At 41.2% G+C, this 26,410-nt stretch overlaps 1 protein-coding gene and 1 pseudogene across 1 annotated transcript; one reads left to right on the top strand and one right to left on the bottom strand.

Moving 5' to 3' along the window:
* The first annotated feature begins 91 nt into the window (after window positions 1–91).
* On the top strand, window positions 92–10,010 carry LOC121852002 (annotated as a pseudogene).
* Window positions 10,011–15,094: 5,084 nt separating this feature from the next.
* Window positions 15,095–25,963, bottom strand: LOC121852001 (protein phosphatase 1K, mitochondrial-like). Its single transcript, XM_042346117.1, has 8 exons — window positions 25,941–25,963; window positions 25,569–25,647; window positions 22,885–23,069; window positions 21,929–22,029; window positions 17,959–18,124; window positions 17,154–17,298; window positions 16,258–16,392; window positions 15,095–15,226 (listed from the first exon to the last, which is right to left on the bottom strand). Exons 1-8 carry the CDS (start codon window positions 25,961–25,963, stop codon window positions 15,095–15,097), a joined length of 966 nt encoding a protein of 321 aa, XP_042202051.1.
* Window positions 25,964–26,410: the final 447 nt, after the last annotated feature.

The following is a 26,410-nucleotide window of genomic DNA, read 5'->3' as shown; positions in this document are numbered from 1 at the left end:
GCTCTCAGAACTGGAGTTTTGTAATGGCCCCTCCAACCTGAATCGTCATTGCGGTGCAGTTAAGTGCTGACAAATCCGTTGGATCCTCCTTTAGGATGACGTGGTGATGGGTACACTGACCGTTCGGAGAACTTTCAGTTCTCCGCTGCTCTGCGACTGCCGCAGTCAATCAGCCAGCAAGAGAAGAAGGAGCGAGTGAACCAGATCATCCAAGAGTTGGGCCTCACCAAGTGTGCCGACTCCAAGGTAAACGCGGCGTGTGAATGCAGCAGTAATGTCTTGCTCTTGTTGATCAATAGGGCCATCCCGAGTTGGCTCCCTTGCTTTTTGAGTGAAGACTCAGTGGATTTCGTGTTATGTTGCTGTGACTATTAAACGGTGCATTTGGTGGTGTTTGTGGGTGAGACTGCCAGCACAAAAGCGATTTACCTTGTCAGTCACTTACTGAAAGGACATTCGTGTTTAGAGTGATTTCCATTGTATAGACAGTGTGTAATATAAATTATTATATATTAATATAAAAAGCTACAATTTAAAAGGACATGAGAATCATACATTTTTCCCTGCTTCCGGCACGGATTTCAGTTATGTTTGAAAAATGTGTAATAAGGAACAACGTACAATATAGCCGTGTTCGGATATGGTACTAAACAATAATTTAGGGATGATGACGTTTAGGCCAACGTTTTTATGGTTGATGTGTGCAGAAGAAGACGTATTTGGATATGTCCTGCTCATCCAAAATGAGATTATATCCATTGTTTTGCTGCCTTGCCCAAGCTTGCATTTGGTGTTGACAAATCGACAGGAATGTATATACTTACGCAATTTGTACTTGTATACTTTTTTATTTATAGTAACTTACTTACATTTCTCTATTTTGCACTCCTATCATTTTTTGTATTGTTCGTTGTTGTAACTTGCTGACCCGCCCCTACTGGATATCATAGCTCATCGGATTCCTCCAGTCGAAATCATGATTCTGATAAAGATTATGATTACCCCATCGCACACGACATGCCGATCGACCATTGCGTGATACAAAACGAGAATTAGGAGTCGCTGCTTTCATCCTGCGTATGCTGCTGGATTGCGCAGGTGGGCACTGAGCTGATCCGCGGCGTGTCGGTGGTGAAAGGAAGCGCACGAACATTGGCATGGAGCTCATCAACGACCCGTCAGTGCTGTTCCTGGATGAACCGACCACTGGGCTTGACGCCAGCACGGCCAACGCCGTTCTCCTGCTGCTCAAGCGGTGCGTGTGCAGCAGCCCTAACGGCGTTTCATTATCGGCCAATCCACATTTCATATGGTCTTATTCGTCTTTTGGAGTTAATCAGAAAGGCTTGATAAGAATATGGCATTGGCTCACATCCTGAATTAATGATTTTAAAAAACTCGTCTCATTTCATCTGATTTTTTCGTATGAATACCTGCCACGGTCTCAATTATCAACAATGGACAAATCGCCAAAATGTTGATGATCGACTGATTCATTAAGATGTGAGCTGCCTCTCTATGTATTCTTGTTGAGGATTTCTGCTTTAAGATCTGGTTGGAATTATATTTTTGGTGTGCATGCGTGTTGGTTATTTGAATGAATGCAGAATGTCACGGAAGGGTCGGACCATCATCTTCTCCATCCATCAGCCACGCTACTCCATCTTCAAGCTTTTTGACAGTCTGACGCTGCTGGCCAGTGGCAGCCTGGTGTACCACGGCCCTGCCAAGACCGCTCTCAGCTACTTCCAGAATCTTGGTGAGTGAGCCGTACTGCCATGCAAAATCAAGGTCGGTTTCTTTTCATGGAAAAATACATCAAGTTGCCTGGTATTAAATAAAGGAATTGTTAAGTTACACTGAATCTGACACCTAAGATTTCGCAGCCACTCGTAATTCAGCCACTTGTGCTGTTTTCTGGGTTGAGCATTTCTTAACTCAAGTTTAAAGACCGCGTTTGGATTAAACTAATAACAATTTTACAAATCGAACTACTAATCAATCGGCAGTGTTTAGACCCTGTCAGATTACGCATTTTATTGTAAGCCGTAAAAATATGTTTTACTTGGAACATAAACATTTCTGAACATTAGAAATGACAATCATGTAGCAAGCAAGGCAAGTACAATATAGCAATGTGTATGTGTGTGCGTGTATATATAACTGTCAATGTCTTTAGTCAAAGTTTACGTCTTTTAGATGCTATTCATGTCCAATGTTTGCCCAGCCGATGTGTCGTGTGTTTGTGTTGGGCGTTGTAATGTGCACGCTCATGCTCGCAGGCTACGAGTGCGAGCCGTACAACAATCCCGCTGACTTCTTCTTGGACATCATAAACGGAGACTCGACCGCCGTGGCAGCCATGAGAAATGAAAAGTGCGACGATAGCGGCGAGGAAGAAATCGATCTCTCTCCAAATGGTGCAAATGCATTTTACGTGCACTTTTGCATTTCTCCTAACAACGTGGGGTACCTTTTTCTACATGGGATGCCAGAAAGGACAAACCAGTTATTGTGCTGAATCCTGCACAAATAATATAATCACTCAACAACCAGCATTCGTGAACACTGAATATATAACTTATCACAGTCAGAAATCGCAGAAGTTTAGGTGTGTTTTTGTACTGAAATGAAGGTTATTAATGTCAATGTACTGCTTTTCTTTTAATCACTGTTACTTGGGCAGGTATAGTTACACTTACAAAGGATGGTACCATTAACGCTATCATAGTAGTTTCTATTAAATAATACTTAAAGTAAATTAATTGATATATGATAAATCTGGAATTACAGAAACGTGCTATATAATGTCACTTTTCCATGGTACCTTCAATAACATTCCATACAAGACACCCAGGATGGGTAGTTACTGATCTCATAGTGAATTTAATTGAATTGTTTGCTGTCATCTCCCATTGCAAAAGCTGGTTTGGTTTTGCCCACTTGAGCCACATGTCCCTTGTTGAAAGAAGAACCCTGAACTTTGTGAAGACCTCACAGTATCATGGGTTTTCTGTAAACATTTTAAAAGTGTGTTTTAATGATGTACTGACTTTTTTTAATCCACATTACTTTTTCATGGATCAACATTATGCTGTATTAAAGGCCTCTTCAAAAATGAATGTTTTTCTACTCAAATGTGAACCCACCTTAGGGGCTGCTTTGAATTACTCAGAAGCATGTATTTTGTACTTTAAATGGGTGTGAACTGCATATATATCTTTTTTACAAAGCACTGTTTTCGGTGCTTTAAAGGTACAAACACCTGTTGTGGCTATACACAAAGATTACTGGAGATTGTTCCCAAGCAACTGACCTTTAATGCGTCGTACATTTTCCATTGTTCAATCGCAGCAAATTCTGTTTCACAGGACTTTTGATATGTGAAGTATTGGTTTATCTGATTCTGTGAATTCACTGAAGTGTGTCACTTTTTGGTGCACACAAGTCAAATTAATTTAAATTCACATGCAATACGTATAGTTACAGTTGTAGCCCTGAAATTGCTTGCTGCTGCTAATGGAAGGGTCTCCACTAGAGGGAGCCCGAGGAAGCCACTTTAGTGTGAATTTTAGTCTATTCTTCCACGCTGCCCAGACATCTCAAAAGAGGTAGGAGTACCCACACTTAACCCCACCACACATGCCCTGCCGACGGGATAAATCTGGTGTACCCGTTTCTGCTGCTGGGTGGTCAGTTGTGGAGGAATTTAAGAATCTTGTACCATTGTTTCAAAAGCCACTCTGGGGAGATCGAACCGGTGTCTCTCGCTCTGTGTGTCTCTGTGTTGCCTATCTCTGCTTGCGTGTCTGTGTATCTCCATGTCTGTGTTTTGTCTCTCTCTCAAATTTAGCAATCTTTGGAAGAATGTAATCAATCAGGTAGGGTGTTGACTTGTGTTAGCCGACTCTCTGTGTTGTATTGCATTATATTTCTAAGTTTACTAGGTTTGTTTTCTCATTCATTCTTACCTGATGACGATTGCTTGTGTTGCAATTGAAACATCGTATTCTATTATTTAAGTTATTTTCTTTCTACATGACTTTACCGAAAGAACCAAAGAGTCATTCCTGCAGTCACGAAAGCGTTAATCAAGTTTTATATCTCTCCAATGTGCATGTCTCTTGTGCACCCTCTGTGCCACAGACGAGGAAGAGGTCAAGCAGGGGGAGCACAGGACTATTGCAGAGCAGCTGCAGGAGTCGTACCACAACTCTGACGTTTTCAAGGCCAGCGATGAGGAGTTGCGCAAGATCCTCGCGTCCGTGGGCTCCAAGGCTTCGACCAGCATTAAAACACAGAGAATCACCTACGCCACCTCCTTTTTCTACCAGCTCTACTGGGTCACCAAGCGCTCTGTGACCAACCTTTCGAGGAACCCACAAGTCTCCATTGCACAGGTTCAACTTTTCGTGTGGCCACGTGGAACATAAAATTGGCACGTGTTATGTGAGGATTTTATTCGTGTCCCTTTTCATGGCTTTCCAACTAAAGTTGAAAGTCTTTATGCATTAGCTCTGTCCGCTGTAACAGGGATGCAGGGTGCTATAACTCCAATACGAAATCAACTTTAGCATGAATGTATGTTTACAATCGGGGACATACATTATTAAAAACTGGACAAGTTGATCAAGTCATTGCCCAAAATTGAGAGACGCAACCAACAGCAAAAAATCCTTTTTGCAAATATGCACACGCATTTTTTGGTAACATCCACCGTTGGTGTCTATTCTGTTAATTACATAATTCTGAAGAAAAGCATTTATGGGAATTCATTACAAAAAATCATGCATTTGCATTATTTTCTCCAACTTGTTGTTAAATGTAATCCTCCTTAACAGCTTTTATTGTCAGGTGCATTTTTTTAAACAAAGGGTTAGATTTTACTTGTCACACCTCGTTTGCTGTGTCATTGTATAATTTAGTGATGTTTCTTTTTCCTCTTTATTTGCATGGACTCACAGCTGGTGGTCACTTTGGTTTTGGGCCTGATTGTTGGAGCCATATTCTTTGGTGCTAAACTAGATCCAAGTGGCATCCAGAACAGGTATTGAGCACACCACTTTATGTATATTGAGTGTATTTCAGTAATGAGCAAAGAGTGTTTTATTACAATAATAATTAACTACTTAGAGCGCGCACAGTTTTTTCTTGCTCTCAAAGGGAGATAATTACTCAGAGGCACGAGGAACCACAGGCAAGCCTAAAAGGCAGCCAGGCAGTGAGCTGGTGCCAACAATTGGCCAAACTCCACAGTACATCATATCTATGAAGGTGTTTTCAGCAAATGAATGAGTTTTATACATGGGCGTGGAAATCGCAGCAACAAGGGGAAACTCATGTTGCACGAGAGGCGACACTGTCCCTTGATGGACCAAATGGAGATTAGTTGGAACACTTGGTCTACCGCCGCTTCCTGGTGAGCCAGGGTGTGACACCTTGATGCCTACGGGAAGGGAGTTTTGTAACATTTGTGCAGTCCACCAACCCTCCCCTTCACAGTGCTGGATTACAGGCATGTATCACCACCATCCAGCTTCACTTGGAATGTGCAAAGAGCCTATGCCATGAAAATGTGTCATCATTGTATGTTCAAATTGTCCTCTCTCAGGGTTGGATCTCTCTTTTTTATCACCACGAACCAGTGCTTCTCCAGCGTATCGGCAATTGAGCTCTTCATTCGGGAGAAAAAGATATTCACGTAAGTTCAGCGCAATGATCATCCTGCTAAACAAAAATAAATAGTTGTCCTCGGGATCTAACTGGTAAACGGCTGGATGTGTTTGCCAGGGACAGTTATTGAAACTGGACTGTGGTCCAAATGATGAGATAAAGTGGTGAATGAGAGCAGGGTGGAGTGCTTTTGGAAAACTGTACGTCTTCAATCTGGGGATATTCCACGCCATGATGTCAAAAAGATAGACCGACAAAATGGAACAAGATCTAAAAAATTAACCCGTAAAAAACAAAGTTTTTCACTCTAAATCCTTTATATGCGTGGCGGCTAGAGTCCTCTCATCCTCTGGCTTGAGATGGCTGCCACCTATGGGTCAGATGATTGTCTGCCAGTATTAAGCAATTGGTAATTAAATATTTAATTTGTTTTTCCTAAACAGTGTAAAATTGTGGAAATTTTTTTTCACGAACATTAATTGTCTCGCACAACGAGTCTGTGTGCAAAATGTCAGCTCGATTGGATCACGGGAAGTGGGTTAAAAAACGACCGAAAGATTTGCACGGTCGCAAGCAAGCACGCAAGCAAGCGAACTTAATATAAAGGATTTAAAAAGCATGCAAAGTAAGAAAGGCGCTTGCATGGTAGTGTACTCGGAGATTGAAACACACATGGATCGGGAAAGAAATCCAAATTGAAGACGGCCTATTGACTGTTAAGGAAAGCAAGCGAGCTTGGGCAGGATGCATCACTAGGAAGGTCGGCGGTCGATGGTCGATAATGATGATGGAATGACGCCAAAAAAAATAACGTGGTCGAGAGGACAACCTGCATGGATATGGAATGATGAGATCAGCTTGTGTGCAAATTGTGAGATGACGATGACATGGAGAGGCCTTATCCAGCAGTGGATGGACCATGGCTGTTGATGAATTGACAGCTTTAAGCGATCAACATGCTTTTAGTTGTCCCCAATATGCATTGAAATCATATTCTGAATATAATAGGACATTGCTTCTCATTCACCAATTGTTCATCACTGTAGATATGTAGCTACTTTACCTTTCCCCCCAATGTATTGTTGTTTGCATGTAAGTATGTTACAGCACTAATTCAGATTTTCACGGACTATTCTCATCACTAATATACATAGTCCTAATTGGCACAAACATTGCTTAATTGGCACAAATATGTGAAAAGAGTAAAGCAACAACACTACATTGCTGGAAGTGTTGATTAGCACATGTTTCTTCATGTCCATTGCCATGTGTCCACAGACATGAGTACATCAGTGGCTACTACCGAGTGTCTGCCTACTTTCTGGCCAAAGTCATGTCTGACCTCATACCTATGCGGACATTGCCTGCAGCCGTCTTTTCCATCGTGACCTACTGGATGATCGGCAAGTCAAACAATTTCTGACATGTTATTTTATTGCACCGCACAGATACTCACCACTTATACATTGCTCAAGGTGAAATACGATTGTGTTAAATGCATTTTGAAACTATAGCAGTGGTTCTTAATTTACCGTTTGTAGTGCACCCCCCCTCCCACGAGTGCTATCAACCCCTAGCAATCAGTTACCCCTGTAGTCTATTGTCTATACTGCTTTTTTTATTACTTATGCATGAGAGCATGGCATACGTAATAAATGTTGATACTCGTGATGAGAGTGGTCATTCGGAGGTCTCATACTATTTTGTTCCCGGGGACAGGTTTTCAGGCAACTGCTGGGCAATTCTTCATCTTCATGCTCACGGTGGTGCTCGTGGCTTACACCGCCACCTCCATGGCCCTGGCCATCAGTGCTGGGCAGAGCGTAGTGGCCGTAGCAAACCTCCTCATCACCATCTGCTTTGTCTTCATGATTGTAAGCAAGCTCGTGAGCGAGCGATCCACATTTTATGTTCTTGTTTCTAAGTAACGTTTTACGAGTGTGCATATAGATTTGTTTGCCTCCCCCGTCCTTGGGCATTCATTAACTTTCCTACTGCTGTTGCTACTTCTATCAATCATATAAGTTACAGTGTCTTCATGCTCTTTCTACCATTGTGCCACCTTTATATGAAAAACTATAGCTCGTACACAATTCTAGGCTTTAGAAAACTCGTCATTGGGACAAGTAAACCTGTTGCTTCATGGTGAACTGAGATGTGTTGCTTTTTTCGGTTAGATTTTCTCAGGTCTGCTGGTGAACTTGCCAAGCGTCATGGGCTGGCTCAACTGGCTAAAGTACTTCAGCATCCCTAGATATGGACTCACTGTAAGTGTGTGCGGCCCTCAATTTTGTCTCAAGCCAGACTTAATTTCAATACATTACAATTTTTAAAGTCCATGGTTTTAAATACTTTCAAGCCCGTAGAGCAAGAACTGGCATATATAAAGTCATTTTATGCTGTCCTGCAATGTAAACATTTTCGTATTTTATAGAACCATGTTTATATTCTTTGGGTCTTTTTTGGTAAATTCACGTAGATAGGTTCAAAGAAAATAACAAAAAAGAACCTATTTACGTGACTTTACCGAAAGACCCAAAGAATATGAATTCCTGCAGTCACGAAAGCTTTAAGTCAAGATTTAACCATGTTTATAATGAATACAATTATCCATGTGGTAAAACTGAGGCTATTTAACGAGTCACTTACTGCATGGGGCCCTGGTTATAACATGACTAATCATGCCAGTGACTGTAATTATGCTATGGTCTTAAACTCTGATGACATTCCAGAGAGTAGATCTTTGGCTGCAACCAGTATCTATTACGAACTGATTTAACTGATTTATGCCAATATGCACTACTCTGTAGCTTTCCTTTACAAGGACCAGAAAATAACTGGAATTTTAACTGTAAGGTGCAAAAGTGAAAAGCAGTGTACTTAATTGAAAGACCACTTTTGGAGAGATTAAATGTAAAGGCAGTCTCAAGAAAACAACTGTGATACACTGCAGTTTAGAAAGGTTTTGTTCTGTATGTAGGCCTGACGAGAGTAAGGGGAAGGGGCAAAACTACTGGGGTTCTATGTTCTTTGAGCCCCCAAAAACGAAGAGAATTTGTGTTTGTAATTTACATGATAATGTTGAGAGGAAATATCACTTCACTGTAAATGATAGACCAGTATCTCTTGAAATGTATTTCAATATGTATTCATTGTGGCCTGCAGGGACTGCAAGTGAACGAGTTTCGGGGCCTGATGTTTTGTGGTAGCAACTACACCTCCGCGTCCTTCACTTGTAACTCCACATCTGCGAACACTGGAGCCATGTAAGGCCTTGCTGCTGCTCCTGCTGAGGCTGAAAACGGAACTGCTGTTTTCCATTAATTTATCTACAATTTTACATGTACATGCTGTCGTAATTAGACCCTCATTTTACATGTTGTTATACTATGTTGTCTACTTCTACATCATATTCTTAGACAGTTGAAAAAAGTGACCTATTTTTAACATTTTGAAATAAATAATTTCGATAGAGATGTTGATCGTCTACAGCAGGGGTGGGGAACCTTTTTTCTGCCAAAGGCCATTTGGATATTTATAACATTATTCGTGGGCCATACAAATTAAATTTATGTTGCTATGAAAAAAGCACCTAGATTTATTGAATTTCGAGTTGTGCGGTTGCCTTGGCAGGGCAGACCAAATTATTTTGCGGGCCTAATACAGCCCGCGGGCCGGACATTCCCCACCATGGTCTACAGGGTGGAGCGGTGGCGCATTGGTTAGCGCACTGAAAATGTTCTCGCAGTAAGTCTGTCTTTAGCAGGGGGAGTCATGATAACTCGTAAACATGGTGCAGTCTAAACAATCTTTTAGTATAAAGTTGTAATGCTATTTGGGGCTTACCCTACAGAAAACGGGGCAAATTTATCAAAGGGCTATCCAAAACTTGGAGATAAAAACCAGCGATTAATGGGTATCCCTTCTCTGTCAATTTGATGACATCACACGTCATGTGCATGCCTCCATTTTGATAACGTAATTTCATTTGGTGGCATTCATATCGCAAATTAAAAAGATCCGAGGTTAAACGCATATTGAAAAGCATTAGAGAATCCATGCATATGTATGATTTTTCTTCCATGATAATAGTATTTATTAGATATTCCATAACAATTCAAAGGTAGTTCTGCCTGTTTGCTGGCTGTCTGCATGAGGGGTTTAATTCATTTCTGTTTCTCTATTACAGCTGTACCGGTGAGGATTACCTTTGCCGGCAGGGAATTGGCACAAATGACTGGGCCCTGTGGGAGAACCTTGTGGCGCTGGGCTGCATGACCATCATCTTTCTCGCCATCACCTACCTGAAGCTGCGCTTCATGAAGAAACTGACATAAGCTCTCCTTGGCAGAAAAAACAGCAACTCTGACATACCTTTTTATGTCCAGCCGTCATGGGTCTTGTATTTTTAATCGGCTGTTGTTATTCCTCGGCTACAGATATATACCCTATGTCTTACAAAAAATAGCCATTGTGTTTTCAAAGCAGTGTTAAAATGCATTTTTGTTGTTGTAATATAGTTCCATATTATATTGTGATATTGTATATGGCTCATTTATAAGAAACATCTATGTCATTAAGACAATCAGATGAGGTGGCGAACCTTTGGTCTCTGTTTGGTCTCGATTATATTAACACCGCAGCATTTATCTTGATTTCATCACAACTCGGACGCAACAAACTTGGACTTATTAGTTCCCCTATTGACGAAACAGAGTAGCCTACCAGCTTATCCATCTTTTGTTATTTGTATTTATTTAAAATAATTTGTGTGGCAACCTTTTTATGTCTTGAATCTCTGGCTCCTTGACACCAAAGTATGAACTTGCCATGTTGTCTTGAACCACTGTAGAGCCAGTGGGCGGTGGGGTGGCACGTGCCCCCCCAATGATCCGATCGAAATCTCTAATTTCGATCGGATCATTGGGGTTTATTAGTAATAAATCGGAATTTTGCGACCCCCACTGCCACTGTGTAGCATATTATTATGTGCCAGGGACTCTATGAGATGATAGGACAATAGTCTGAGTCCATAATTGGCAATAAGTAACGGCAAAGCAGTTATAAGTGATTCGCAGAATTGTGCGCAGTTGCGTATACAGTACACGACTTCCCTGAAGGCATTCACCTTCAGCGAGCGCCATGCCGATCACAACGTGGTTCGAATTCGACCCTCGATCGATGGCTGCGCCATCACCGCACACGCGTCAAATAAAAAGCAAGGGACAAGTCCTTACTAACAACTCCTATCATTTTTCATTGCTGGAGGGGTCGCCCCCCCCTACTCGATTGAGATGGCAGTTGCCAAATGCAGTACTGATGAATGTGTTTATCTGTACCCTATTTTTTTCAGGTGATTTGAACAAATCGATAAAAACCAGTAGTGCCACAATGGGGAACAAACTTAATGTGAAATGCGCTATTATTATTTATATCAACTTTTTTATATGTGAAATTGGGTTGAGCATTGTCGCAGCGGTTTGCGCTGTGCTCAGTATCTGGCGAGAGGCATTCGATTTCTGGCCACAGCAGATGTCCGTAGGGAATTACGGTATATCTCACACGGTCCTGGGTGCCCTACCACCAACCTGAACTGACCAGCGTGGTTAAGTGTGGTCACAATTCTCATGACCAACGAGACCTTGGGAGGCATTATTCCAGTAGTGCCTTGACAAAAGGTCTGAATTTATTTTACGGAATTTATACTCGTATGTAAAATACCAAGATTCATGTTTGTTATTGTCCTTGGTAAAGGAATTGTGACATTGTAAGAAAATGTCCACTCGTTCAAGAAGTGTATCATGCCCCTTTTATGTAGAATTTAGAACATAAATGCACGGTAATTGTGTAAATAGAATATAACTTGCAAATACAAAATATTCTTTGGTTTCATCGAATGTTAATAATCTTTTGCAGGTTCATGGTTTAGCGTCACTGCAAATATTTTGTCATATCCTTAGATGTAAGTGTTAACATAACACTAATATCATGTGGACTTGGAATTAAAGCATACTGCATTATTGAAATTAGAACCGCTGACACTGATATAGAAATGTCAGATTACAGCTATTTGTCAACAATTTTGTTAAGTTTGTAATTGGAATTGCCTTACACCCGCACAGCCCATTTGACAAAGCAGTATGCATCACAGGAGGTTAAATAATAATGACTGCCTGATTTTAGATTTTTCTATCAACCTGTGTTTGTGCTTTTTCAATAATTGGTTGTAAAATAGGTTGAAAAAATTACTTTGGAAATTATGAAGAAAAGTATTGTGTTGTAGCCCATTATTTTTTTCATTTGGTAATTATGTAAAACATATAAAAGTTATTGCAACCCAACATGAAACATGTTCAATACTGATGAAATATAATTGTGTGGGTGTATTTCTATTAAGGGATGGTGAGCACACTGGACTTGCAATCCAGAAGTCACCGGTTCGACCTCCTGGCATGGCAGTTTGAAACAATTGGCAAGTTTCTTAAGTCATTCCGCCTATGTCCACCTAGTGGTATAAAATGGGAACGCCATAGCTAATGGATCGGCTTTTCGTTTGTGGTAGGGAAAAGTGCAGGCAAGATATATGGCCAGTGTGGATGAGTAGGCCAAATATCCTCTCGTGGAGGTCCTGCTGCCAATCGTGTCGTGAGCAATCATTTGAAGGGATGATGCACCTTTACCTTGCATTTTATTAGTAAACGTAGCGTAGTTGGGCATTAAAAACTAACTGGTGGGGTCAATGTGTATTTCACATGAACGTTTAATTGCACACTTCAGGGTCTAATGGATATTGTGGAATGTACAAGCCATTGCCTCTACATTATAAAAATAAAATGTTTGTTGCTATTGTAGCTAATCCAAATGAGGCTCGAAATGGAGACTTTGTAGGATTTAGAGCCATGTGGGCCAAGAGCAGTGATAATTTCACTGCATGAGAAGTGCCCTCACTGGCAAGACTGCATGCGGTATTGCAAGGCAGTCATGAGCAAGGCACTGATGGTAACGGTCTTTAGCAATAGGGGCCAGCGCTCCATGCGTTATTGTGAGCTTTATATTTCTCCCGTTGCACACCGATCTCGTACAGTAGCAATTGTCTGCTGTTGATGCACTGGGTGGTGTTTTGCCGTTAACTCTGTTCGTGCACATTTTCAGTTTTCCGCATGCTGTGATCGCAGAAGCTGTTTGGTTGTTTTATGTGTAACCTTGTGGTCTGAGCCAAGTGTACTTTTTTTTCCTTACGAGGCCTAAATGTATATTGTTTAGGTCCTTGCTGGTGTTTCCTGTGAGTTATTATGCCAGCGTTCTCAAGGGATCACATTTAATTTAAGCGCCATATCACTAAAATACTTGGCAGGGTTAGACGGAAATGTTATTTTGAAAGATTTTTCTTAATTCACGGGTTAATGAAAATTGTTTTGATACATTTGTATACTGAGTTTCGAAGTTACATTGTCTCCCTAACTTGAAGGGATATCACAGCCCTTGTGATACCAATAATGGAGTGGTGGTAATTTGATATCACAAGTTGAGGTTGCTCTTTTGAAAATTAGCACTGGGTTGTGATTTAAGCCATACTGCGCATCAAAATGCCTGATAAGTATTCAAAATATTCATTCAATAAACATTTAACCAATTGTAGTTTCCTTATGCTTGATGTTTTAATAAGATGTTACATTTTAAAGCATCTCCATTTGAAGCCACATCTCAATGTGGGGAATAAAAATTATAAATGCGACGTGGGAAATGTGACTTTGAGCAAATTACTCCATGCACTTTCCCTTGACAGTAAATCGGGCAAACCACACTGTTGATGTAATGAGCATCTTGTGGGGTGGCCTGAAGTGGAGGTGCCAGTTGCTGCTACTGCTGGGCTATTACAATACCAAGCTGGGACTTGTGAATCGAGATGAGAAATCAAATACTTATGAATGGGATCGTTGGAACCGTGGGATAGCCACTTTTTTTATGGGGAAATTTAAAAGATGGCCAATTTTTATAAATTTCAATTAGAATCACATTAATTTCAATTGAGCTGCAGACAACCATTAAAATGGTTGATTCTAAGAACAATTCCTCGAATGTGTTAAAATAGCAAGTGGCTTGATGCTTTAATCAGTGCACTTAATAAACTAATTAATAGCAATGTGATGCCATGATACAATAGTTAAAATTAAACGGTCTTCATTTTCAGCCATTATGATTTGTCTGACGATTAACCAGTACCTGCTAAACATAATTATTGACAATATTGGGACAGGTTGTAAAAATGTTTATTGTACAATATACAGTATTCAAAATAAAAATTCAGACCAACAATGCTGCTGAACATCATGTACAATGCAACACCTCTTACCAATGTACACAGACTAAAGCAGATACCAGGTGAACTGGTAAATGATACTGTAGAGAAGTATATAGACATACCTGTACGTGTGTATTATTTTCATTTTTTTAACACTAAATAATAGTCGATTGTCAAGTCACTCCTGGATGAAGTCTCGTGTCAGTCAGGATTCTCAAGATTTGTTGGTGAATGGTTGGGGGGAGGGGGGTCCAGAACTACTGAATCGGTTATCACTTGCCATTGGTGTTAACCATGGCCCGGTATCAAACTCAGGTATCCGAGTTCACAGTGCAGTGCGCTAACCAACTGTTCCACTGCATTAACATTTAACGAACTAAAACTATGTAATCTTATCACACCACCCAAATTAATATCCGAGAGAGTTCTAATATGATAACTAGCAAAAGGTTGAACTGCTTGGAAATATACTCTGGACAAATGTTGCAATTATTTACAAATGCTATATTTAAAATTAGTTTCACCAAAGTGTGAAGTAAGTGGCCCTTTCAAAAAACTTAATGTACCACAATAAGCGAACCTTGTTCAAGGTAACGTTTAAATAGCAACCTTTACCATGCACAGAATTGAGATATAATAAATGGCAAAAAATAAAACTACACAACGGTCTTATTTGGTAATCTTGCATTCTGCTTCGTAAGTTTATGGTTACAATCTATGATAATACAGAATCTGTATTTATTCTGGTGAAATCTGATGAGCATATTTTTCACAGATGTTCAGTAATGCAGTTTCATAAGGCAGAGTACCAAAGTTTGGCGAAGTCAGTAAGCCAACGGTTTGATGAATATCTTCCTTGAACTGTCAACTCCTATCAAGCAAGCACTGCTCCAAGTACAAAATCATACAGAAACCCAGAATAGACTACATTTTGGTTAATCTGTTGATTGTACTTGGGAAAACTTAGCTATGAGATAGCATGTGTTCGTGCTATATCATAGTTAATTTTGCTTTATTTTTCAAATATAGTTTATAAAGCACGTATTTTAAAGGAAATTTCATCTTGATGTGGATTTGGTTTAGCTTGTAATGGTGCTAATCAGCGTGGGCCTCTTGTTTTCATGCCCAGCGCCCACCAGAGACAACTCTAGGGAGGAACGTGGCATGTGTCTGAACCTTGATGAATTTCCTCCATGCGCCCAATGAGATAACCACAGCCGTTGCGTTGTCGTCGGAGCCGTACTGCAGTGCCTGCAAACGGAATGCATCTCTTTAAGAACTGCCAACATCAACAAAGCCATATTCAAAAGGAAGCTGTATTTTACTACTAGATATGTGAAGGACAAGTCCAGTATAACTGTGTGCACAGTCCAAGAGTCTCTACAAGGCATGCCTGGCATTTTTATAAAAGGCTAACAACGTTTATATTTTATTTACATCCAAGGGCATCAAGAAACAATATGCACACCCTGCAAATATTAAATAACTACGTTACATGCACTCCACTATCGACATTGGAGCCACATGTTAATACACTCCCAACCCCAGGCCATCGGAACAACCACAATAACAAGGAATGGGGGAAACCGGGGAAGGAGTTGTAAAAATGGGAGAGAGAAAAAAACGAAAGAGAAAGGGGAGAGAAGATAAGTTTAACGCCACCCCGCAGTCAAGACCAACAGGTTTTCAAGGTTAAAGATATACTGTGCACATTTTTACATGAAATGTGCTATTCGAGATGTTAGCTCTGCATTTGAAAAATGATCAAAGGAAATTATACGAGTAGTACTTTTCATTTTAACAGAGGGGGTGCTTTGAAGTACAAGAGTTAAAAAGGGGAACAATGGGGAAAGTTACTGTCGCACTGCTGTATGTGTGGAAAGAATTGCAGCTGCTTCTTTAAACAATTACTGGATATGTATTTTTGGAATTGCATCACCTCTCCAATGGCAACAGATGGTACTGTTGTAATCTACTGCTTAATTACAAACTCCAGGTGATACTCTACTCAGTTTTTTGCAACAGATACGAGCTTTAACCATTTACATAAATGTAATCCGGGGCATAACATGATATCGCTTATTGGGAAATGCCTCAGCCACGCAAGCACATAAATAAAGCAATGTAATAAAATGGTCAGGGTTAGAATTGCAAAAAAGTGCCCATTTTGACAGTCACAATGAGAGAAAACAGCAGTTCCATCCAATGTTATGCAAAAATAAATTTTTCATAGGTGAGAAACAATCTACTAATATCCACTGTAATTGGTGTCCTGCACATACTGAATCGGTGATGAGGTGGGCAGCCTCCTCGGGAGTGTGCGAACTGCTCACTGCATCGCACACTTCTTGGTTGTTCATGATATAGTTGATGCCGTCAGTGGTGAGCACCAGGAAGCTGTCATCTTCATGGTTCAGCTGCAATGGCAAGTATACTCCATAACCTCCCAATGATAACAGAAACGGACTATTCATTTTATCAACACATGTAACTTTACTGGAAATGAGATACTAAAATTTAAGGTACATAAATGCTTGAACCCAAACAATCCAGTGCTATTCAGTTTGACCACTTTTAAAAGCTTTCCCCCACATCAGGGACACTTAATCTGTACTTCCATGCTCCCTATATGGGTTTCAATATGGATATCCACATTCCAGCCCACCCGCAGGTTATTCAAAGGTGTATTAAGGATCTACTGCAAGGGTTAAAATAATATATAAGAAAATACATTATAAACACATTCCTGCGGAGGGAGCTGGTAGGAACGTTGGGTTGCTCGGTCAATGGCCAGGGTCAACGGCGGCGTGGTGCATTCCGCAAATATGGCCGACTGTGAGGGCGGGCACATGCCGGCGTGAGTAGGTTAAACGTTTAAGGGCACCACGGGGTGACCAGCCCCTCCCCTCCCCACCCAGCCCCACCCCACCCAGCCCCCCTCCCACCCAGCCCTTCCCCACCCTCCCCACCCAGCCCCTCCCCACCGAGCCCCCCCCACCCACCCCCTCTCCACCCAGCCCCACCCCTCCCATTTTTGGATGCACGACGGACGGACAGAATAATCCGCTGTGGGCTAGTGTAACCAGGAGGTTCCTACCAGTATTATATTATGTAAGACACCATCACTTTGGAATTGTATTCATCATATGGGCTTATTTGATGCATATTTTCAATGTACCTGCAGTTGCTGTATCTCAGGGTCGGCAATGACTCCGTAGGGCTTGAGAGCAATGTCTCCGATGCTGCGTGTCATGGCCAGTGTGCCATTGATGCGAGAATGGCCAGTGGTGCTCCAGGTCACGAACCCTCCACACGCCTTAACTCTGCAAACAAAACACGTGTTTGTGATGTACTTCAACAGAGGGCTTTTAAGAAGGAATATAAAAAATTACAAATTGGCCTCATTTAGCTTTCGGTTGCAACACAGCAATGCATATCCAGATTCATTACAGCCCACCACAAGGGGACTGAAAGGTGGATTAAGGAGCTCCTGCAAGGGTTACAAGGATATATAAGAAAATATGTACATTAAATAACAAGGGGAAAAATAGCCAAAGAACTTATGTTTGTGTTTAGTTTGTTGTCTTTCCCCCGCATCTCCGATTAGCATTTTTGGCTGCGTACGGTACGAAAGAAGTTCAACATACATACAAAGACTTAGATCATAAATGATCACTCCACAACACAGTTAAAAGCAAGTGTGCCCCTATATTCAAACAAATAATGTCATTGCTTATGTTTATGAGCAGTCCTGGATCATTGGAGGAAACACGACATTTCTATAGAAGCCAGTCTCTCCATAGGAAACCCACTCTTGGCCGATGACAAAATAGCACTAAATATATCAACCCCCAAAAAGCATGATGACGCCAAAGCTTGACCAGCATTTTAACTGACAACCATCCCAATGCGAATCAGGTTCCCCGGCGTGGCACAATTAAATTAACGGTGGCAGTGACGAGCGTTGGGTGGGCAGCCCTCACCGAGTCCTCTCGTCCTTGCGCTGGGCAGTGTGATCCTCCGTCAGCCCCATGGCTTTGCCGCGACGACACAGTACGGCGCGGCTGTCACCCACGCTGCCCACTGCCAGCTCCTGGCCGTCACGCAGCAATGCCACGGTGGCCGTCGTTCCGCTCCTCAGCAGCTCCGCTAAAGGACATAGAGCAAAGCGAGGTCAACGGTTGCTCATCCGCCAACTGCCATCGCATTACTGTGGGCCCACGTGTGGACTAGGAGGAATAGCAACCACAGGCTTGAAAGTCTCAAGTTTGTCATGACTTCGTGTTTGGACATTCCTATTCATTAAGTCATACAGCATTGCACTTTTAACATTTATAAACGTGGTTGTCATATCAATATGTATACCAAGACAATTTTTTTAAGGGCGCATGTATGCTCTGAGGTGCAGTGTTTGTTTCACGTGATAGAATTGTTGATTACCAAGGATTAGGTGATTAGACATGAAATCTAAATATAATTAAGTACGTTTTACAAACACCGCTGTTATACCCCATATAGAGAAGAAATATTATTGCAGAATGATGGACACAAGAACAAATTGTGTTACGAACTGCAATCATTTGTTTGCACACTACGTTTGTCTTCCAGGTTTGATTCATACTTGGGCAGGGGTTCAGTTAACAGGCCATACTGACTTGTCTGCACTAAGCCACGAATGACTACCATTCAGGACTGCTCCATGGGAATAACTAAAGGGAACCACGAGGTTCTAGATTTGAAGCTTTCGTGACTGCAAGGATTCATATTCTTAGGTTTTTTCGGTAAAGTCACGTAGGTAAAAAATATAATTAAAATTAATAAAAGTAAAAAATAAAATAAAATAAAATTAAAATCACGACGTTTCGGAGGCAAAACAAGCTTCCGTCTTCAGGTGGAACCGTCACAGCACGCTTTCTGTATCTTTTATTAATTTTAATTTTTTACCTACGTGACTTTACCAAAAAAACCTAAGAATAGGAACTACGAGGGTGGAAAAAGAGTGGAAGAACAGCCACAATATTAACAGGGCAGCAGTATGTCCTTTTTAAATGAACCCCTGGTAGCGATGCCTTCCGGCAGTGCTTACTAAGCCCAGCTCAGAGCCCAATGTGAGAGCAAAGATCTTCGAGGGGAGCTTCCAAGCTGTCCCGTGGCACACAGCCCCACAGGGCATCCGACCGCGACAGCACTGCTTGAGCTGGCAGAGACTGCGCAAAGGACAGGGTTGCAAGGACAGGCACACAAGCCACATGCTTCCCAACACACAGTGACATGCGTTATCATTTCACTCAAACAAGCTTAACGTGTTATCATAAATAAATAGAACTGTTTATAGACCAAGTAGTTGCTCACTGGCACACATTTATGGATGCCATTTTTTTATGTTGGAGGAAACTTTAAGTACAGGTTGAAGAAATTAACTGTATTGAGTATAAAGTTCATACATTAGTGAATTCCTTTCAACGTTTGAAAGACAAAAAAAAATCCAGATTCAAATGATATGATACACGATGCAATGTGGGTTCTATCAGACTGCACCAGATTGCACTCCATTGAAGACATTGTCCAAGGTAAAATACTATGCAATACTATGCAATCAAGGGCAAAACTACCTAGCGCTAACTACGAATCTCTGTAAATATAAATAGGTCTATATATTTTTACCATCAAAATTCAAGCATCCCACATCATTATGTATGTGGTTGTGTTCGTCGTAGTTTCAGTAGTATTCATATATTTGTTGCGGTAGTCATATAATTGTGGTAGTCGTAAAGGCGTGAGCTACCCTCTCTGTGGTTGGTTAGTGACTCCTTGTTCACTGTGTCGCTGCCCTGTCTTTCTAGTAAGGCTATCGACGTGGTCATGTGGTTCTAACTTACCGATTAGATAAATGTTATATTGCTATTGAACCAATTTAAAAAAATTATAACTCCCACTCAATTTGGTAAAACATTGAAACATTTTACCTTGATATAATCGATAATCCTTGATAGGATCAGTTCACTATTGCATCGTGTATCTAGGTTTTATACGTTATTAATCACAATATTTAAAAAAGTATAATGTACTGTAGAGATAATTTTAACAAAATTAAGTAAAAAACAAACTGATCAGCATTAGTTCCACCGAGCAAAATATTACAAAGCAAGGATTAATTCATGTACAGACAATCGTACATTAATTATTTTTAAGAAAATGAAAATATGAGGAGACAACCCAAACTGTCTGTTACCAGAGGTCCAGGAAACCTCGAATCAGGACTGTAGCCTGAGGCTGCTTCTCACAGCCATTCTGCAGTGAGCAAATGGGAAGCATGTTGTAGGCACACACACACAGCCATAGCAAATGTTCACAATTACACTATACATTAACACTAAATTGCTATGCTAGGTTCTGCGAGCCATCCACATGAATGAGTCATCTAATTGGAATGATAGGGCACAAGGAACCCATGTATTTGCGTAAATCACAATGTGGAAGACGTACAGATAAATTAACCCCTCATAACGGTTTAACCTTAATTAGTCACATTGCTTCAGGTTAAACACACCTGGGGTCTGGGAAACACAAATGTGTCTCTTTTTATGGCTACCGCTGCTTTGAGAGATTTTATTAAATGCAATGAATATTAATGTATTTGAAACTGGCATTAAATACTGCATCGTATCATTTGCAAGATATTTTTGATGTTGCTTATGAGCAAATCGTTTTGCTCATGATCCCAGTTCAACACCAAGCAAATTTGTAAATAGCTAACGTCAAGTGTCGTGTGAGCAGTTCACACTCCAGGGCTCAAGCAAAATAAATGTGGAACTTGACCACTCTCATGTTCAGACATTCATCTTTCTAGATTTGAAGTTTTCGTGACTGCAAGGATTCATACTCTTTGATTTTTTCGGTAAAGTTACGTAGGTAAAAAATTAAAATACATTAAATCACGAAGTTTCGGAGGCAACACAAGCGTCCGTCTTCAGGTGGAACCATCCACCTGATACAGCAATTTTGCTGTGATGGTTCCACCTGAAGACGGAAGCTTGTGTTGCCTCCGAAACTTCGTGATTTAATTTATTTTAATTTTTATCTACGTGACTTTACCGAAAAAACAAAAGTATACATTCATCTTTGTTAATGTTAGTTTTGTCACACATTGAAGTAGAGTGCAGAACACAAAGCATTGCTTGTATTTTGTAAATTCAAAACATGCTTGAATGCAACGGTTTAGACGTTTTTGTAGCCGAGATTGATTAGAAATAAAATCGTTTTATTCAAAAGGCATTTTTTCCCCTCTTGAAATATATTATTTTGAAAGAATAATTTTTGTGACCTCAAACTCAAGTTATTTTTCTCTCCATATATATGCCTATGCATTAAGCACACAGACAAATGTCATTGCATTTGATGTAAAATTTGTCAATATACTTAAAACTCTTTTCGTAAGATAAATTCAAATACATTAAATGCTTCAATTAATGTATCCCACATACATAGCTAAGGTTTAACTTCGTTAAATATACGAACATTGCAATGGGATTACACCTGGTTTAAATAAAGATAACTTTACGATTTTGCTTGGATTTTATTTCTGTTCAGGTATTTTTGGTATGGCTCAAATCACACACCATCCAGTTATGTCATGCACCAATTGAGCAACGCAACACTACTTTAATATATTTCCTCAGTGTATTTGCATGTGTAATTTCAGTTTACGTCAAGATAAAGGTTTTTAAACATGGCATGTTATTTGTATGTTTACAAAGTGCACAAAACACTTATGAAATCAATGCTTTATACCAGATAGTTTTTTTTTGCTACACACACTACATTCCGAGTTTTTACTTAATTTCAGGTGTGAAATAAACATTGTAAAGGTTTATTACGATCTAATGAAGCACAAGTTAATTAGTTTAACGATGCCACACGTCAACAATAAGTCAGGGTGCTAGATTACCACACCTTCTTGGGAGAGAGTCACACGTCTTGTAAACTCCCGGTCAACCGCCAGAAAGGACTTAGACAAAACCAGCTCCAAGTTGTCCTCCTTCTGAAGGTACTTCCTTGGGATGGGGGGGCGGGGAATGGGGAACAGGATGCCACATTTAATTGAAAACATACATGTTTAAACACACATACATTATATGTGCAGTACAAAGACAAAGATCCTCCGTATTGCCTTAACATACTGTAGGGACAAGTGCTGTTGGGGAGCACCTATGAAGGCCAGCACGGCACAAGGGTGTGGGTAGTCGGCACCATGCTAGGCCGCCTTTGTCTCCCCAGTGGCGATGTTTATACACCGCACCAGGTATTCATTTGAGGCTGAATCAACCTAGAAGCCCAGAACCAGGTCAGATAGTTGTCACTGGTGTTGGCCATGAGCAGGAATCGAACTCGGGTCATAGCGCAGCACGGCATACACTTGTAATTAAACACTCTTCATTAGCTTCATGCTTACTAAGTCAATTACTTGTAATACCAATAGTTACTAAATTCTTGTAGTGCAGTTCATATCTGTAACACCATGCTTTATTTATTTCGTGAATATATAACATGTTAGATAGGTTCTGGTTAATTCCACATGGTGGCACTATTGGCATTTTGATGTACGCCATCATTAAACACCCTCTCACTCACTCCATGTTTAATTGCTTGAGTAATGTCCAGCAGATACACAGATTTAACAAATGTTCAATACAACGTTGTGTATTTGAAAGCCTATCTTCTGTGCCCCTATTAATGGCACAGTGTTTACATTGGTCAGCAGCTTGGGATACCTAGTGCAAAATGACCTTACCATGAATAGCTCTGATGCTGTCAACCAGCGAACTCTATAAATAAGGACGTGGGTTCTGCAAGCCTCATGGTAGGTACAAACACCCCATGTATATATGCCTGTGGAGGAAAGTACTCACCGGAGGTGTCTGGCCATGTATTTGCTGCAGAAATTGGCAGCTGCGGGACCTCCATGCCCATCAAACACAGCCAAGCAGAGCACATTGTTGGAGACCTCTGACAAGGCATAGCGGTCCTCGTTGGTCGATCGTACGCCTGTCTGGCTTGTGCAACCCACGTTTCTCACATGTGGTCGGTACCTTGACTGCAAAAAGCCACAGCCAGCAGACACATGCCCCTGATTGTGCTTCCCCATTTGTTCCACTTGTTTGTAATCGAATTTGCTTCATAAGGTCCAAGATCATCGTTTCGTTTCATAACAAATTGCAATTTACACAGCGTCCATTTTAATACAGCAACCATAATGATTAATAAATAATACATTTTGCATTATATGGCCTAATATGCTTCTTAAAATGCATCAAATAACAGCATTCAAAAGCACTGAACCTTGCAAACAAGCATTATTTTAAAACATTGACAGAGCACTATATATGCATAAATCTCACAATTTAAACCGCTTTACTGCATTTATGTACCTTTCTGGCCATGATTTCAGCAGAAGGAAGAATGACCTCATCCCCAATGTTCCAGGCACCAAAATTGTCCACAAAACCGTCCTCGATGAAGTGAAGTGTAAGCGCAGAGGAAAACTATGTCTTGCTTCCTTGCCCTTTTCCACTTTCAGCAGCAAGTTCTTTGCTGGTGCTCTGCCATACTTGCAGATGTTTAAAACGACGAACTGAACGGACATATCCTTTGGCGTTTCAAGGTGATAGGGCAATCCAAACGCTGCAAAATATTTGTTCTGGTTGTCTTCTAGTTGGAGCCAAGGGCAGTAATGTCTTCCTCCCAGTCCTTGGTCCTGTTGAGATCAACTTGCCTTTAATTAGTAAACAGAGGCTATGCAACACAGCAAATCGTGACAGTGTTCACTCTGGGCTGCCCGCTTGATAGGGAGTGGAGGCAAATGTGGAGGAGGGGGGGGGGGCTCCACCCCCTATCATCTTCTCAACACCACTGAAGTCAATATTAGGTCTTGGCTTCTCTGGCCCATGACTAAAAATACTTTAACTGACATGGTGTAGCGATGACAAACCCCACAATAGACACGCTAACTCTCACCCCCCTCCTCTCCCAGAAATACTGTATATACACAATACACCATTTCAATGCAATATCACGAATTCTCATTAACTCGTACACATCTATTAAACAAAGCATTCACCTCGTTGTATTATAGTAAAAAAGAAACTATAGCAGAAAGTCGCCTTCATATATCTGTCTCTGCAAGAGCAAAAAATAATCCCCAATGTGTACAACGCAAAGGCCTCACGGCCTTGTTGGCGGTGCATAACAACAACAGCGTTGACCCGAGCGGGTTCAACATCCAGTGTCTCATCAGCAGTCAAGCCTTGCTTGAATCAATCCAACAATTTTTGAGTTGTCTCGCTTGAACCAACGCCGTGTAAACACTACTGCACCTTCTACTTGATCGGACATATGATTAGCATGCATCGTTTGCTTCTTTATTTAGCACCACAGTTTCACAGTTCGACCGCAACGCACAAAATCGCAGGCGCTGATAAAACAAAGAAGGGTTATGTTAAATATTTTTTTAAAAAACGTGCCACCTTACCCACCAAGTACGTTCGTCCGTATCGCGCGAGTCTTTGCCAAACCTCCGTTTTCAGGATGATGCAATCCTGAGATGAAGAAGCATCACTCGGCGAGAGGAGGAGGAGGAGGTTCACGTTCCCACGCCCAACCCCAGCCACTCCTCCTCCTCTCAAGGGAATGGAAGAAGAGGAGGAGGGGGTGGTGGTGGTGCATTTTATTCGAAGGCACGGCCGCATGCCCTCGGGGTGGGGGGGGGGGCACGTCCGGCCCGCGGGCCGTATGAGGCCCACGAAATAATGTGGGTCTGGCCCTGCCAAAGCAACCGCAGGCGGGACTCGAAATTCAATAAATTTCAGAGCAAACTTTGAAAAGCAGTTGCGAAGCAACAACAACACATCATCAATAGCCAGCTAACATCACACCACACGCCTCGCCAAAGAGAAGCAGTTCCAGTCATCGCATTAGGGGCGAGTTAATTAAATGTTTTGACCAAATATGACGGGCTAATTTTTAAGTTGATAATTTTGTATGGCCCGCAAAGTGTTATAAATAATATCAAATGGCCCTTGGCAGAAACACAAGGTTCCCCATGCCTGTTTTAAAGGCTGCTTTAAAGGCAGGAAACGTGAACGGGTAACTTCACATACACCACCGCGGCTTGTATAATTGAACAAAACAAATTGCCCCACATTTGAGCTTATATTGACTGTGCGATTAATTGATGTCGTTTAACCAGCTACCCGACTATAGGGAACGAGTCCAAGGGGACCTTCAAGAATATTGCTCAACTCACAAAACGATGCGTTTGACGGTCGGAAGCAAATGTTATTTGTATCTTCTATTTGTGTTTACACAAACGCAGTAACTTGCCACGCTTGTGTCGCATGACGCGTGTGTGCGTGCGTGCCATGCGTGTAGAATGCGGCTTGCGGCAGCGGGCTTGGTAAGTAGTTAGCGTCAAAGTGGACATTTGTCACGGGCAAGAAGAGGAGGAACCTCGGCTGGCTGGGCTGGGCTGGCTTTCCCTCCCCACGGCGATCATGCACAGCTTGCATGCACTGCCGCAAGCCATAGCCCCCCATACCACCACCAATTCACTGGTCTCCAGCCAGAATGCTTCCGAAATAAACGTGGTCTCCAACTTTTTGCTCACTCTTGGGTCACTGAAAATTGGAAATTGATGCTTACAATTCAAGATATGCTACTGGGTCAGTATATACGACCCTTGACTTGGGAATGGCGGAGGATAAGTGAGTTAAAATGGGATGGATCTCAATTGAAACCAGAAATGACTAAATACATATTTGATTGGATCTGTGAATAAATCTATGACTGGGTTTTTACAGTACTCGTTTTTTTGAGCAAAACAATGAATGATTGCAGCGAGGCCCCCCCCTGCTCACGCTAAGACCGCAGTCATTCAGCCCAAGCAACGCAGTATTTCACCAAAGCGTACAACTTATAGGCAACGCTGTACATCGTTTTCAAAATGTTTACGTCGATTCTGTGAAGCGAGTTTGTTAATCATGTGTTTCATGCAATTGAAGACTAATACATACCTGTCAACCCCTTATCAGTGCCCTATTTTATTACAGACCATATTCTTGTGTCTTTCGGTAAAGTCACGTAGATAGGTTCAAAGAAAATAACAAAAATAACAAAAACTACGAAGTCAAGGGTCGTATATGTGACCTATCTACGTGACTTTACCGAAAGACCCAAGAATATGAATTCCTGCAGTCACGAAATCTTTAAGTTACGATTATTACAGACCAATTCAGACCTTTTAGGTCATTCTGTACCCTTATAAATCTCAACGTATGGGTTCACAGGTATGCTAATATGGGAGTAGTAGTAGTGGTAGATGTGACCAATTTTATACGTAGGCTGTCACGACCAACATTACGATTGGCAATCGGTTCGTTT

This window comes from Callorhinchus milii, unplaced genomic scaffold, assembly GCF_018977255.1.
Source record: "Callorhinchus milii isolate IMCB2004 unplaced genomic scaffold, IMCB_Cmil_1.0 Scaffold304, whole genome shotgun sequence".
NCBI classification, from domain to species: Eukaryota; Metazoa; Chordata; class Chondrichthyes; order Chimaeriformes; family Callorhinchidae; genus Callorhinchus; species Callorhinchus milii.
Note: the sequence above shows the minus strand (reverse complement) of the source record. Positions and strands in the feature narration are given on the sequence as shown.